This window comes from Hydractinia symbiolongicarpus, chromosome 14 (assembly GCF_029227915.1).
Source record: "Hydractinia symbiolongicarpus strain clone_291-10 chromosome 14, HSymV2.1, whole genome shotgun sequence".
In the NCBI taxonomy this organism is placed as follows: domain Eukaryota; kingdom Metazoa; phylum Cnidaria; class Hydrozoa; order Anthoathecata; family Hydractiniidae; genus Hydractinia; species Hydractinia symbiolongicarpus.
Genome location: NC_079888.1, coordinates 5974007 through 5987757, shown reverse-complemented (window position 1 = coordinate 5987757; position 13751 = coordinate 5974007). Strand labels below are relative to the sequence as shown.

At 34.8% G+C, this 13751-nt stretch overlaps 1 protein-coding gene across 1 annotated transcript; it reads right to left on the bottom strand.

The window, feature by feature from the left end:
* Positions 1 to 1021: 1021 nt before the first annotated feature.
* LOC130625568 (ataxin-7-like protein 1) lies at positions 1022 to 13122 on the bottom strand. The gene is made up of 13 exons (XM_057440677.1): positions 12393 to 13122; positions 8485 to 8541; positions 8309 to 8413; positions 7835 to 8197; positions 7533 to 7615; positions 6947 to 7152; positions 6719 to 6774; positions 6359 to 6492; positions 5295 to 5419; positions 5029 to 5072; positions 3629 to 4332; positions 3166 to 3448; positions 1022 to 2443 (listed from the first exon to the last, which is right to left on the bottom strand). The coding sequence occupies exons 1-13, from the start codon at positions 12475 to 12477 to the stop codon at positions 2025 to 2027; spliced, it is 2664 nt and encodes an 887-aa protein (XP_057296660.1). The 5' UTR covers positions 12478 to 13122; the 3' UTR covers positions 1022 to 2024.
* Positions 13123 to 13751: the final 629 nt, after the last annotated feature.

The window sequence follows — 13751 nt, the reverse complement described above, 5'->3', positions numbered from 1 at the left end:
TCCAGGCTCGATGTAACTTGTTTGGCGTTTATTTAAATTTACAATCTGTGGTATCAGGCAATGTTTCCATTTTAAGAGGTAAAATACTCGAAATCCTGAGAACTTTTTGTGACCATGTCAAGCCTATGCAAGTTTTAAAAGAATAGTTGGTACCCTTAATATGCTTTCACTCGAAGTACCAATTTTTTTACTCGAATTTCAAATTTTGCCGTTTTTTCTACATTTTTACTCGCAATTTTTTTTGGCAACAAAAAGGTTATTTTTAGTTCACGAAATATTTATCATGATAAAAAAACAATACAGATTTTAGCTATTCTAAACATCCGATCAAAAGTTTGCTCACACAGAAAGGGGAAAATGTAAAAAAATAAAGAACTACTATTTTTGCATATCATTCTTTTTTGTTTGTCTGGATTTTGCGCTTTTTTCCTCAGTTGTGTGATCGACTAAATAACTAATAACTACCCCCCAAATATTTTTCTTAGCGGGTTTTTGGAAAAGTAGACCAAGTTTTCTACAAGACCAGCCGGTGCAACAAAACTTTGAATCACTTTTTAAAAAACAGCTGATTACAAAGTAAGGGAACATTTCGTTTTCGATTTTCAAATCTGATCAAAGGCGTGAAACAGTCAATTTCCGCAGCCTGTACACTTTCACACCACCACTCTTGAGGAAGTGTGAACCAGGCAGACGTTCACATTTAACACATGCGCACACAAAACAAAAATGTGTAATTACTTCTGGAAACGGATTTTTACACCCTCGCCCCCAGGGTCTTTTGCCTTTTAATATGAGAGAAAACAGCTCCCTCAGACCAAGAAGGCAAAATATCCTTTGGGACGAGGGTGGGATTTTTAAGTTTGCTGTCTTTTCTCAGCATGTTTTGACTGGGATGGTAATTTAATAATTCGGCAAGAAAAGTATTGCGTCACTTTACATATTCACTCCAAAAATCCTCAAGTTAATTTTTCAATTATGGAGCAAAACATCAACTAACCCTGTGAACAAAAACAATACTGTATTTATCAAGTAAATCCTTTTTTCATAAATATGATACAGACAATAATGTCAAATGTTATTTACACAATAGAGAATGTACACAGAACATTTCTTCTAGCATTTTACTACGCGCGACGACGAAATATCATTATTTTTTAAATTTAACAAATCTGAGAAAAACAATGCGTAAACAAACACGACGAAGCACACGCACGAAATACAACCATCTCATTGGCTAGTATATAATATTTCCACCAATCAAATGGCTATATTTCGTTAAACCAGCGATTTTGATTGGGAGTTCAAGTATAGAGAAAACTACGTTGAATCTGATCTGCAAAATACATGACGGTAAAAATACAGACTGTGCGAGTTTTGTTTCCCTTGGGGCATGAATAACAAAAATTTTGGTTTTAAAATTTTTGGCTGTAACATTGGCGAAACAGAAGATACAAGGATACAGGTATCACACATTCATCGCGCATTATAACGCCTGGCTTTACTTTTTCACAAAAAATCTAATATAAAAAATTATAAACTCTAAATTTCTAAACAATTCTGCATAGTATTATTGTGAATGTGACCACAGCAACAAAACTGTTCGTGGTGAGACCACGACGATATTTAACATAGTAGACATAATAAATAGGAAACAAAACACAATCAAAATGGCGGTTGTGAAATTTTCAACAAAATTTAATAGAGTTGTGTAAATGATTATTCTCGTATGAAGAAAACTAAAAAATCACCTTCGGCCGAATAACAAGAGAAAAATCTTTCTACTAAAGATAATTATCTCGTTTATGAGGTGATTTTGTAGTTTACAAACTCTGGGAAGAATTTATTCTCTATTCAAGGCATAATCGAAGTGGTAAAATTTTGTACATTGTTGTAATTACAAACACGGATTTGACATGCGTTGAAAGAAAATAAATAACACGATAGGCAAGCGAGGCAAAATTATCAAGACAAACCGAATTAAACTCGACATATGAAAATTTACTATTCTAAGTTGACATTCACTATCAGGAAATCGTTCCACCGTGCTGCTGTTGTATAGTTTTGTTGCTGGTACTTTGCGATATAAACTGCAAACTAGAAGGCGTCTGCGTGGGAGTGTATTGCGCTGTGTTAAATTGACTGATATTTTGCGGAACAGTAGGTAGCTTTGGCAAGATTTGCTGTTGATAACTATGATGCATTGTTATAAATTGCTGATTCTGCATTTGCTGTTGTTGCTGTAACTGTTGAATTTGTTGAAATTTTTGTAGCTGTTTCATTGGTTGGTTATTTGCATGGTGTGGATTAGCGAGAAAAGTTTGTCTAGGCGAGGCTTGCATGTTAGTTAAACTAGAAGCCACTTGTTTCGGTGACTGTATGGTTTGACACATGGAGGACTGGCTACCTATTTGTTTATTGTAGTTTCCTGTGAGTTGGTGCGTATCTAAAAACAAACATTTTAAATTTATAATGAAACTATAGATGTTAGCTGGCAGTCATTCGTTCCACGGTTGCCATAATTGCACGCCGCAAACGAACTCACTGCACAACGCGCAGCAGCATGGTAACAAAACACACAGACACCGACCGCCATTCAAATTTTTTCATCGACATGATAATGCAATCAGTATACACGCTTTTTCTATAACTAAAACAAAATTTTGGCTGGGTCTTCATGTTGTTTACTCTTTTTAACAGGCTAAAGTTTTGCATAATTATTTGTTGACTATCTCTACTTAGGTATAGGGCATTCACGGTTTTACTTGCTTTAATAATCTAGTGTGTCAATCGAAATCAAACTGTTGTTTTAATCACATTTACGCGAAAACACTTATATAGTCCTGCAGAGAAAACTTTGTCTAGTTTTAGAACTAGATATGCCTTAAGAACTATAGTTTTTATAATCCGTTTTTCTTCTTACCTATATATACCAGTTATTTTGTTTTTTTTGCGTGTATAAAAAAACGTGGTTACGAGGAAATGAAAACAGTGCTACTCTATACATCGCAAAGGCTCGTTTCCATTAGAATGCGTTTTGCGCTACAGCGGAAAAGCAGTCTAGAGGAATGGATCTTTAACCAAGGTTACATGTAAGTCCAAAATACATAAATAAGTTTAAGCCCTTGTACACAGTGCGCAATTTAGAAACAGAAATTCAACACATACCTAGGTTACTGCTTTGCTGAACAATGAGCTGTTGCAACAAGCTCGAATCATTATGACCACTATTTAGTCGTTTCAATGTTGTTTTAGGTAGATTGCCTCCTGCAGCCGATACCACGTGACCTTGCAGTACTCCGCTTAACGATGGAGAGGCTGTCACAGTAATGTTAGGTGCAGGGCCCTGAATGTCTGCGTCGCAATATTCTATAGAGTAGGTGCTATTCTCGGTTTTCTGTAATGGGCTTGTACCGTTGTGCAACGAACTTAAGTTAACGTCAGATAGTGCCTATAACGTAAAGAAAAACAACTATACATATAAAATCATGTGCTTCCAATGTTTCGTGAGATAAAGAAATAGTTCGTTAGCAGGGAGGGAAAATTTCTTTTTCTGCATATTTTTAGCCTCTATTTGATAAAAAGCAAACCTTACTTTTAGACGAACATTTTCGGTGTGAACTACACTGACCTTTTTTAAAGCCGATCCAGCAGAAGCTACTTGTTGAATGGCATTCGTTTGTGATAGTAAACCTTTTATTTGCTGAACAGGACTCGATTGAGATATTAAATCTTTAATTTGTGAACCTATTGTATACACTGTTGGTTGGCTGCCCTGAAGCACTGCGCTTGGTAGCGACACAATCATCCCCTGCGTTATGGTGACATTCGGCGCTGCAGTGACATGCGTGGTTGACACAAATGACGCGTCCAGTGAGTCCTGAGGACTAGCAGCAGGCGTCACGCCTAGCGACTGACATAAGTTTAAACTAGAATTTGAACTAACATTTAAAGTACCGGTAGCCGACACAAAATTTCCTGTCAACAGGTTCGTACCGCACGTGGTTGTGATGAAATTTAAAGTATTTCTACCTAAACTGTTCGTAAGAAATTGTTGCTTGTGTTCGGGCACCTCCCTTATTTTAGCAAGTTGTGACGGATTGCTTAAAGATCTCGATAAGTTTGGTTGGCTTGCTACTGCGAACGGATCTACAACAGGTAATTCTGAAGAGTGCCGCCTCTTAGACGAGGCGGCGTAACTTAGTGGGTCTGCGATGATACCCTGTGGGTGTTCGGTGAATTGTCTTTTAACGCCTGCAGCAGTCTTACTGGTTTTTGTTTTCTGTTTATGAATGATGCCGTTTTGTAGAGGATCCTGTATAGCAGGTCTGAGCCCTGAAAAACAAAATGACCACAATGGTAATGAAACAGATTTTGCAGGTGATAAATTACAATAAAATGTTAATAAGAGCAATGTAAACAAAACAAGTATGTCCAATTTAATTGCATTTCTTTACTTTTTCTTGTATGATTTCCCGTCCGGAGTAATGTTAAACTTTTTTTGGTTTCTCTGTGATCGATGTATTAGGTTCATATAAAAGAGCTTGAGAAGTTGTCTATGGAACTTTTTTTTTTTTGAAAAATGTTTCCCGAGATTTAAGTCTTAAAAGTTTAGCTAATTATTTGGAATTATGACTTCATCCACCAGAGAGAATTTCTGGTATGAATAATAATCAGGGAAACCAAGTATTAATATTCATGCAAATATGTTCAAAATATCAAACTGGGTAGGTGAAAACATACTTATATCACCACATACTTTGAAAAACGCTCTAAATACTAATTAATGCATGACAATACTAATGTCATGCATTAATTAGCATAATTATCAAAACCTAAGTCAAAATTCTTAAGAACAGACTAACATTTTTACAAAAAAAAAATATTCTAGACAATCTTCCAAGCTCTTTCATATGAATCCCGCTTTTTTAAAGACTGATTCTCTCAATTGTCAAAAAGTGTATATGCAACTTAAATTATCTGTTTGATGTGGAATTCCATAGTGCTAGTGACATTATAACAAGTGCTCACCGTCTTGAAAAGTTCTTGATGGGGTTTTGTTTGACTGTTTAACGCTGAAATAAAAAAAATACATCACATCAAGTTATTACATTATCAATGGACACACTTCCCCAAATAAATCTGCATGTCAACATAATAAAAGACAACCTTAGTTCAGTCATCTATTTAGAAATTATGACCGTCATTAACTACATAATCGTCTTAATAAAAAGCTGATTTTCACATAAATATACGCAGTACAAAACGCATCTTGTTTTTTGAAGAAAGCTACCAACCTTGTAAAAGAGGAATTTTTGTACTGATGATTTAGCATCCATGATGTTGCATGCCGAAAATGATCCATCCTTCTTGAAAAGACACGACATCGACAGTCTGTCTGTCTTCCACCGAAGTTGTTTACCTAAATCAACAAGTGCGACGTTTCAAATAGTTACCTTGTCGTTTCCCAAGTAATAATATTATAAGATGACTGTCTTTTGTTCACTGTCGTTCATAAGTTTTTATTTTTTCTAACTAAGAAATCTAAATCTAATTCACAATGAAATTTTTCTATACACAGTCCCTTTTGCAAAATTTACAGAAAGTGATCCCTTCTTCTTAATAAACCAGACTTACCTAAAAACTACATTAAAAAGCAATAACTGAGGCACTAGATTTCTAAGAAGTAAAAGTTGGTGAATATGTTACTCAGATCAGTTAGTACATACTTTTGGGACAATCAAGTATCTGTTCAAGTTGTCCAGTAACCTATCTTAACCTTTAAAATCCATGAAATGAATTGTCACATAATTTAGAAATAAGAAATAAGCATTTATCATTGGCCTAAACAAATATTCAGGATGCAATGTTTATTTGTTGCCATCCTAGAGTATTCATGCACTGAGAAATATAAAATTATAATTAATTTTCTAACAGGGACGATTTTACAAATTAACATGTATGCACAAGTCACCTTCAATCAACAGCCGTCTATATTTGGTACCCAGAAGGGACTGTTGTTATGCTAAATTCACACCATAAACACAGTTCTCTGCAGTGAGGTAACTTGCTACATGACTTTTTTTTTATTCACATATTGTCCACGTGACGTATGCAAAGAAATATGTGATATTAGAAAAACATTGAAACATGGTCATATTAGCATGCAGCAACTCAAAATGCTACAACAAGTTTGGATTAAATCCAAACTTGCCGCAGCATTACGCCTCAAACTGAAAATTAGTGTATACATCATTTCAAAGCTGCCATGGTCAAAACGCGCAGTGACGCAAAACTTTTTTCAGTTTGAATTATGTCTTAATGCAGATGTAATATATAACATCTGGAAAACATAACTTACCTTTATAGGCTTAGGGTGGTAAGGTAGCGTTGGCAAATTCGACATACTTAAAGTTTCATCGGATATATAATCAGAATAAAGTTCAGTGTATCCATTTTGTTGATTATCATCATGAGAAGATTTGTGTAAAGTGTCTAAAGAAAATGATTTTTTGAATCAGAAAAACTATTACAATGGAAGATAATCTTGTCAGCATAATCTTTTTTAAAACTTTTGGAAGACATAAAAGTGATAAAATCAGATTGCACCCAGAAATTCACGAGCTATGGGGGTGACGTAAAAAAAAAATTCAAAAACAAAAATGCCCCCAACAAGAGCAAGAGCCTAAAAATAAAAAATTGTAAACAACATAAAACATACTTCTAGGAGATTTTAAATTAGTTGCCATGTCTTTGTTGTAGTTCGTAGCTGATGGACTAAAATAATTAAAACATGTTAGAACTATAAAACAGAAATATATTTTAAACTTTTTAGACGTATTTAAAGAGGTCGTACTCCACAAGTGTACAAATTGAGACAGTCAGACATGAAAGTGATGTAACATTTCCAGTGTAGTCATACAAAATATGCTTAGAAAATCTAACACACCCTGGAACAGTAGGAAAAACAATCTTATCAAAGCCAAAGGGTGAATTAACAGGAGTTCCGCCTCGACTATTTGATTGTGGTGATGAGCTTGCATTAGAAGCATTATCTTGCGCTTTCAAAGCAACCCGAGCACGATGATCCGCCAGCAGAACATCAAAATCTTTCGACCTTCCGGGAACCTGACGACGAAGTGAAAGTGGATGAGTCTAAAACAAAAGATTAAACAGTAAATTTTTTGCAAGAATCAAAATCTACGTGTTTAGGTTAAATTGTGAATATGATACTGAAGCTAGGGTCGAAAATAAATCAACAGTTTGCGCAATTCTAAAAAGCTTGTCTGGTAAAAAACGATGCCACTATAAAAAACTGATACTGCATAAATGTGAAAATTCTGATCTTTGTTGGAATTTCTAATAACCGAAGTATAAGCTGCCACATAAATTTTGTATGTTTCTACTGTGAAATTTAAATTCGACAAATGGGGGTTTCTGGATATCAAACGTGAGGCATGTTATGGGCATGTTACCCGTTAACCATAAGCAACTTGATAAATCAACATTGGTCACACCAGCAATACTGAATATACCTTGCAAGTCAATGAGCGAGTGCAATTTTTTTCCATTTCTGGTATCCACACACCACAATGTTTTTCACAATCATACTCTTTTTCTAAATAAAAAATAAATAAAAACTTTTTAAACCCTACTTGATTTTCCAGTTATCATGTTTCATCTACCATGATGCACCAAAAGAAACTGATTGTACATTTAAATATAAATTTAGTACATGTGCCAAAGAAATTAATAGAATATGGGTGCAAACCTCAGTTTTATTGCATAAGAAAACTTTGCAATTGGTTTAACATCATCAACACATGTTTTTTCATACCTTTGAGTTGTGGAATTTTCTTTATACTCCCTTTGACTTGAATGCATACTTGCGGTGAAACGTTTGTTTTCTCTCCATTATTCTTTTTTGATTCAGTATTTAACTTTTTAATGTTAATTTTTGGTAATTTTACTTTTGCAGCCGAACTGTTGAATTGTGGTATAGTTAATGGTACTTCCTCAATTTTAACATTTGAATCATTAGGATCGACTTCCTCAATGCGAATAAAACTTTTGTTATTTGATTTCAGTACTTTTGATTTAGAATACGATGTTTTTATTTGTGCTGGTTGTTGCGTAGTTGATGGGCATCTTTTTGGTGGCGATGGTTTGACAGAGGATAGCACTTTGCTGTGATTGCGCTCTGTAAGTTATATAGTGAAACCTTTAGACTAACTTTTGAGAGAAGCATTTAAAACTATCGGTAGAAATGCACATGATGATAAGGCCTTAGGCTAGTCTATTTCATACATACCATAATGCCTTTGGACTGCTGACAGGATAAGAAGTTTATTGCATTGATCACAAATAGCCAACTGCAAGCTTTGACGAGATGGACATAAACCATATTTCTCAATATCTACAACAAACACAAGATTTAAATGCAACGGATTGCACACTATTTGTTTGAAAGAATGAAACTTTATAGACCTTCTGCATGAAGTCTGGTTGTCTCAGCTGCATTTCCAAGTCTACCAACAATTGCATCTAAAAACAAATATAGAGTTTATCAGAATGTAGTCCTTATGCATAATCATGGCTCAACATATTTGAACAGCAAAAGAATTTCAATGGTTTTTTTGTGTCCTCATTGAAAGCCTGAAATCTGGCCAAAATACAACAATCTGCTTAAAATTCAATTACTTTAGTTCTAGGGAAGGTTTTTACATACTGTTTAAAGTTTCTGAAAGGCAAATAAAAGTTATTTGACACATTTTAGGTTTTTACATAGTTTGTATAAAAAAAAACACCAAAAAATTGGTCAAAAATCCACTTTTCCTTGATTTTAGGGTAAAATTTGAAAAAATCAGGTAATCAGATTAACCATGTGTCCAAAATTTACAGGATAATTTGCTTTGATGAAATTGATTTGATTGTTAAGTTTGAAGCTAAAGAAAGTCAGGACTATCAATAAGAAAATAACACCAGAGCTATAAATCGCTCCCCCAAGGTTACAATAATTTAAACTGGGCGAGCAATCTGAATTAATAGAATAAGATTATTAACGCATATTTTATCACAAAGCCTTTGTTTTATCTTTTTATATATTTTGATTCTTTTTTACTGTAAATTATAGGAAAGAGAACATTGATTTCCATGTGAGATGAATTGATATTGCTCAATTAGAAAAACTTTTTTTTAATTGAGGAAGCAATTAATAGCTCAGCTAGTTTCTCATTTCTCACAATTGGGCGAGCCTTTGCGAGAGCAAGAGCAATTGCTCTTCCCTTATTGATAGGCCTGGGAAGTGATTATATTTTTCTGAATATAATTCCCTTGGACCAAATAGGGTTAAACAAATTTATGCTGAAAATTTAAAACACTAAAACATTCACATTGCAGTTTAACTTTAACATTATTGTTCTAAACCTATAAATCACTCAAACCACAATGAGAACTAAGCTCAAGATAGCAGGCCTGTTAGTATTGCATGTGAAGCGCATAATTACTTGTAGCATCTATTTTTCGTGAAATATAGAAAGGAGTTACACTTAAATACTGTGACTGCTTTAAATTTTCCAGTAGTATTCTTCAAATTTGTCGTGGTTGAAAGAGAATAATTTTTAATTATTAACTGAAATTGGGGTGCAAGAATGGCATATATGCATGTGCTTATGAAGTTACAAAGATTAATTAATTAGACTTGTGTGGGTCAGGGTTAACAATTATAGCAGAAAAATACGAATACATTTTCAACTTTTGACTCCCCATGCAAATTAATTTGCATGGGGAGTCAAAAGTTAAAAAATGCATGAGCTTATCTGTAGCACATGGATTGTTCATGCTGATGAATTCACCTCACAGGGGTAGATTTTTCTGACAAGATATGCAAGCTACATAATTTTTACTGCTTAAATGACTCTAACCCTAGACAGAAAAAAGCTGTTTTTTGGAAATCATTTCTATGTAGTTAATAGCAGACAAAATGGCCTTAATTTTCATCATACAAATTAAGTTCAAGGAAAAGGATAAAACAGGGTCCAGACTGTTCAAATTAAAATTAAATAGTTGGCTTGCGAAGGAAACACCGTAAACCATTTGCCATTAATTACTCCCTACTCCCTAGACATGATTTTACATGTTTTTATGACACAAAGCAATTTTTGTTTCAGCATTATTATTAAGGATAAAATTGACCCTTCAAAAACATCAGTTTTTTTAACTCTCTCTCTTTTAACTTTTGTTCAAGAGAACGGGGCATTTGAAATAATGACTCTCTCAGTGTACCTGCTCTACATGCTAACTCAACAGGTTTCTGGAAATTTCAATTAGCTAACTGCGAATTTTGATCTGCTAATTCAAATCAACAAATAAGTTTTGTGTGGGACAACAAATAAGTTTTGCCAGATTTTGCTGACTTTTATTGCGGAGTCAAACCCCCAATGCTCCCCTGTGCAGAGTGATTCTGTGACACTTGACAAAATAAACAAAAATGATTTGTGATAGATAGATGTGCATATTTTACATGGCTAGCCTCACAAGTATCGAGGGATATACCCTGTCTATTATTTCCAGGAGGGGCCATGGGTTAGATGGAGAGCACGAGAGCTATAACCACTAATTTACGGCGCCATACCACTAAACTATGGTGTGTCCCTAGCTATACCTCGAATATTTGTGCAGTACATCACTATCCTCAACCAGGCAAGTCTCACCCAATTAGGGCAAAACACTTGAGCCTGCGAGGCTGAAATTGGGTGGGCTTTGTTCATAGAAACAATTGTTTTGATAAAGGCCAATCAGCTAGACATAAGTGCAATTTAAGGAAATTCATGCTTGCATTTCGTGCAAGGATGTGGCGCTGTAGCTTAGTGGTTATAACTCTGTGGACCGTTGGATGCTGCACCAAGTTGTCTGGTGGAGTGCAGACCCTAATTAGGTCTACATAGCTCAAAATGAGCATTAAATAATACCGTAGGCCCCTCCTGGAGATAATGGATAGGGCATACACCCTGATATTTATGAGGCAATCCATGTAAATTATGCACATCTATCTATATATCTGCTGATTCAGTATGCTATTATGGTGGTATTATTGGCTATTTAACCTGGGAACTTGATGCATTATTTGCTGCTGCATATGGACAGGCTTTCTTCTCTTTTGTGTTTTTCTGAAAAAGGAGAAGGGATTTACCCAATCAGAGGAGTTAATCATATTTTGCACAATAAAATAAAGCTTACTTATGCAATGAAGGGTACATTGTTACCTACTCCTGTGGTATCAACTCACTTGATTGAGTGATTTTATCACGGAAAAATACCAATAATTTAAACCTGCCAAAATTTTATGTTTGTGTCCTCTCACCAACCCACTAAGAAGAAAGCCATGAGTTCAATCAAAAGTCATGAAAACAATAAACACACATTGGATTATGACACAAGCAGAGTGAGTTGAACTTGGAGCCTTCTTTTTAGTAGTGAGGCTTATTAACAGTGGTAAAAAGTAAAGGCTTTTTTGAGAGTTTTATCACCAATACCTTGGCACATCTTTCTGCTTGTTATGTATCAGATTTTTGAATCAGCCCAGAATTGGTACAACTCATAAATTTGCAAAATAGCAGCTCAAGAAAAAGACAGGCTGTATTAAGCAATAAACTCTAAAATAGTATTTACCCCTAAGCAGTTTCAGTATGCTATTCAGTATGTATTCAGTTCACTACTGAAAACGCAAGATCCAAAATTCAACCCACACTTTTTGTGTAAAAATCCATACTGTCTGTCCCAATTGGAAACTTGATGTCATTTGCGTTACACCCCAAGTTCTATTTTGTTTTCACCAATCAATTTTAACGGTGCCCAAACTCCCCCCCCCTCCCTTAACCCTTATGGCTTTTCTTCACCTATATGTTGGCAGGATCATAAGCGTAGAAAAGTCCCAGAGATGGAGTTAAGTGGCGCTAAGTTGTTTTATATTCCTGGAAACAAACTCACTTTTTCGATTGGAAAATTCCAGGAAAAATCTGAGTAACTGACTTAACATGAATTTTTTTTTAATGGTAATATGTGTTTGTTAATATTGACTTGTATGATAAAATAGATTTTTATTATGGTAGTGCTTAACCCCCTCCCCCCCCTTTGCTGAAAATTTTTGAAGTTTTACAAGCTTTTCGTTTTATGGATCATTCTTTTGTATGCCATGTTAGCTAATATTTACATAAACTTTTTGTGACAATGTGTATAACTATGTGTTAGCTATATCTTAAGGCATACTAGTTCCCTGGGTGGTCAAGCTGTCTGGCACGAGTACCTAGCTAGCTAGCTATAGACAGGTTCCAGACAGGAAATATAAACAAAGCATTTAAAAACAAAGGTGTTGTTTTGCTTTATGAACAACATACCTGATTCTTCAAAGGCTGTATTTTCAGCAAATAAACTCCAGGATGACCCTGAGCTAAGGCCAGTTTTATTGAGTTTTTCTGACATGCTGTATTTTTTCAGCCTTTGTCTTTGTTTACGTTGATACTGAAGTCATCATAGCTAATTGTTTAAACGTCATGTCATTCCATTCAGTCAGAACACCGGAGAAAATTAAAAAAAATCAGAGAATTTAGAAGATTATTTCGAAGTAGACGATGCTACATTTTAAGGATTGTAACGGTATGATTTCGAGTGGCTATCAGAAATATAAGAAATTCGTTATTTTCACCGCTATCGATTTGCCTCTGCAGGTCAACTATTTAGTTTAGCATGATACTTTCTCAACAACATTTTAAATTGCGGCCGGCTCTTGCTTAAAAGTGGTCCGCAGATTACCACCAAGATTTATCTCCACGACGCCAACGACGCCGGGTAAACCCTTACCCAATTTTATAGAAACACTTTTTTAAATATTAAGAGCAATAAAATATTTGCATTCATCTCTTGCATGTTCTTCCCCTCCATATTATCCCCACACTAAACTTTGTATCTTTTCTTTGTGTTGTTGTACCCAACACCACTTTGGCGTTGGTAGGTAGAAGGACTCATTGTTTGTTTTGTGATCTTTCACTTATCATTATCTTCTTTTTTTTCATATAAATATAGCGGTGAGGCGGATAACATTTTCCAAGAAATGCATTAGAAGCGTTGCGTGGAAATAGGTGTAGTGTACCCCCCTCTCCCCCCCTCCAAAAAAAGGAAATGAAAAGACTTCTTCACTGGTGTAAATGCTCAATCAGTCTACCTTTGATTAATTGTTGATTAATTTTCGCGGATATTAAGTCGCGAAAATAAGTCTTCGCGAAATTACTGGAAATGACTTTTTTGCTGAAACTATACCTTTGCAAAACTTTGGAAGAACTAGTTTTTCTGTCTTTTCTGGGTAAATTTTCTTTTTCTGGAATAATGCTCAAGCTCTGTGGTATTAATAGATAGAACTGAAATAAATTAATATTGCGAAAAAAATGATAGATTCGTGAAAATATTATATGCAATAAACCCTAAAATGGTTCTTTCGCGAAAAAAAAAATGTTCGCGGAGTATCTAAACATGACTGATTCGCCAAAATGAATTTTTTTGGACCTCGCAAAAATAAATCTGCGATTTTAAATGTTTGCTTAAAATTTGACTAACACCACTTATGCGTTAAAGCCATGCAGCTGGATGTTCATAGACGTAAGAATTCCAGAAACGAGAAGGAAATAACCCGAAACTTTGTCGAAAACGAATAAAAATCATAACTTGTTTTAGCAAACTCAACATCTATGCATTGAGTTAAG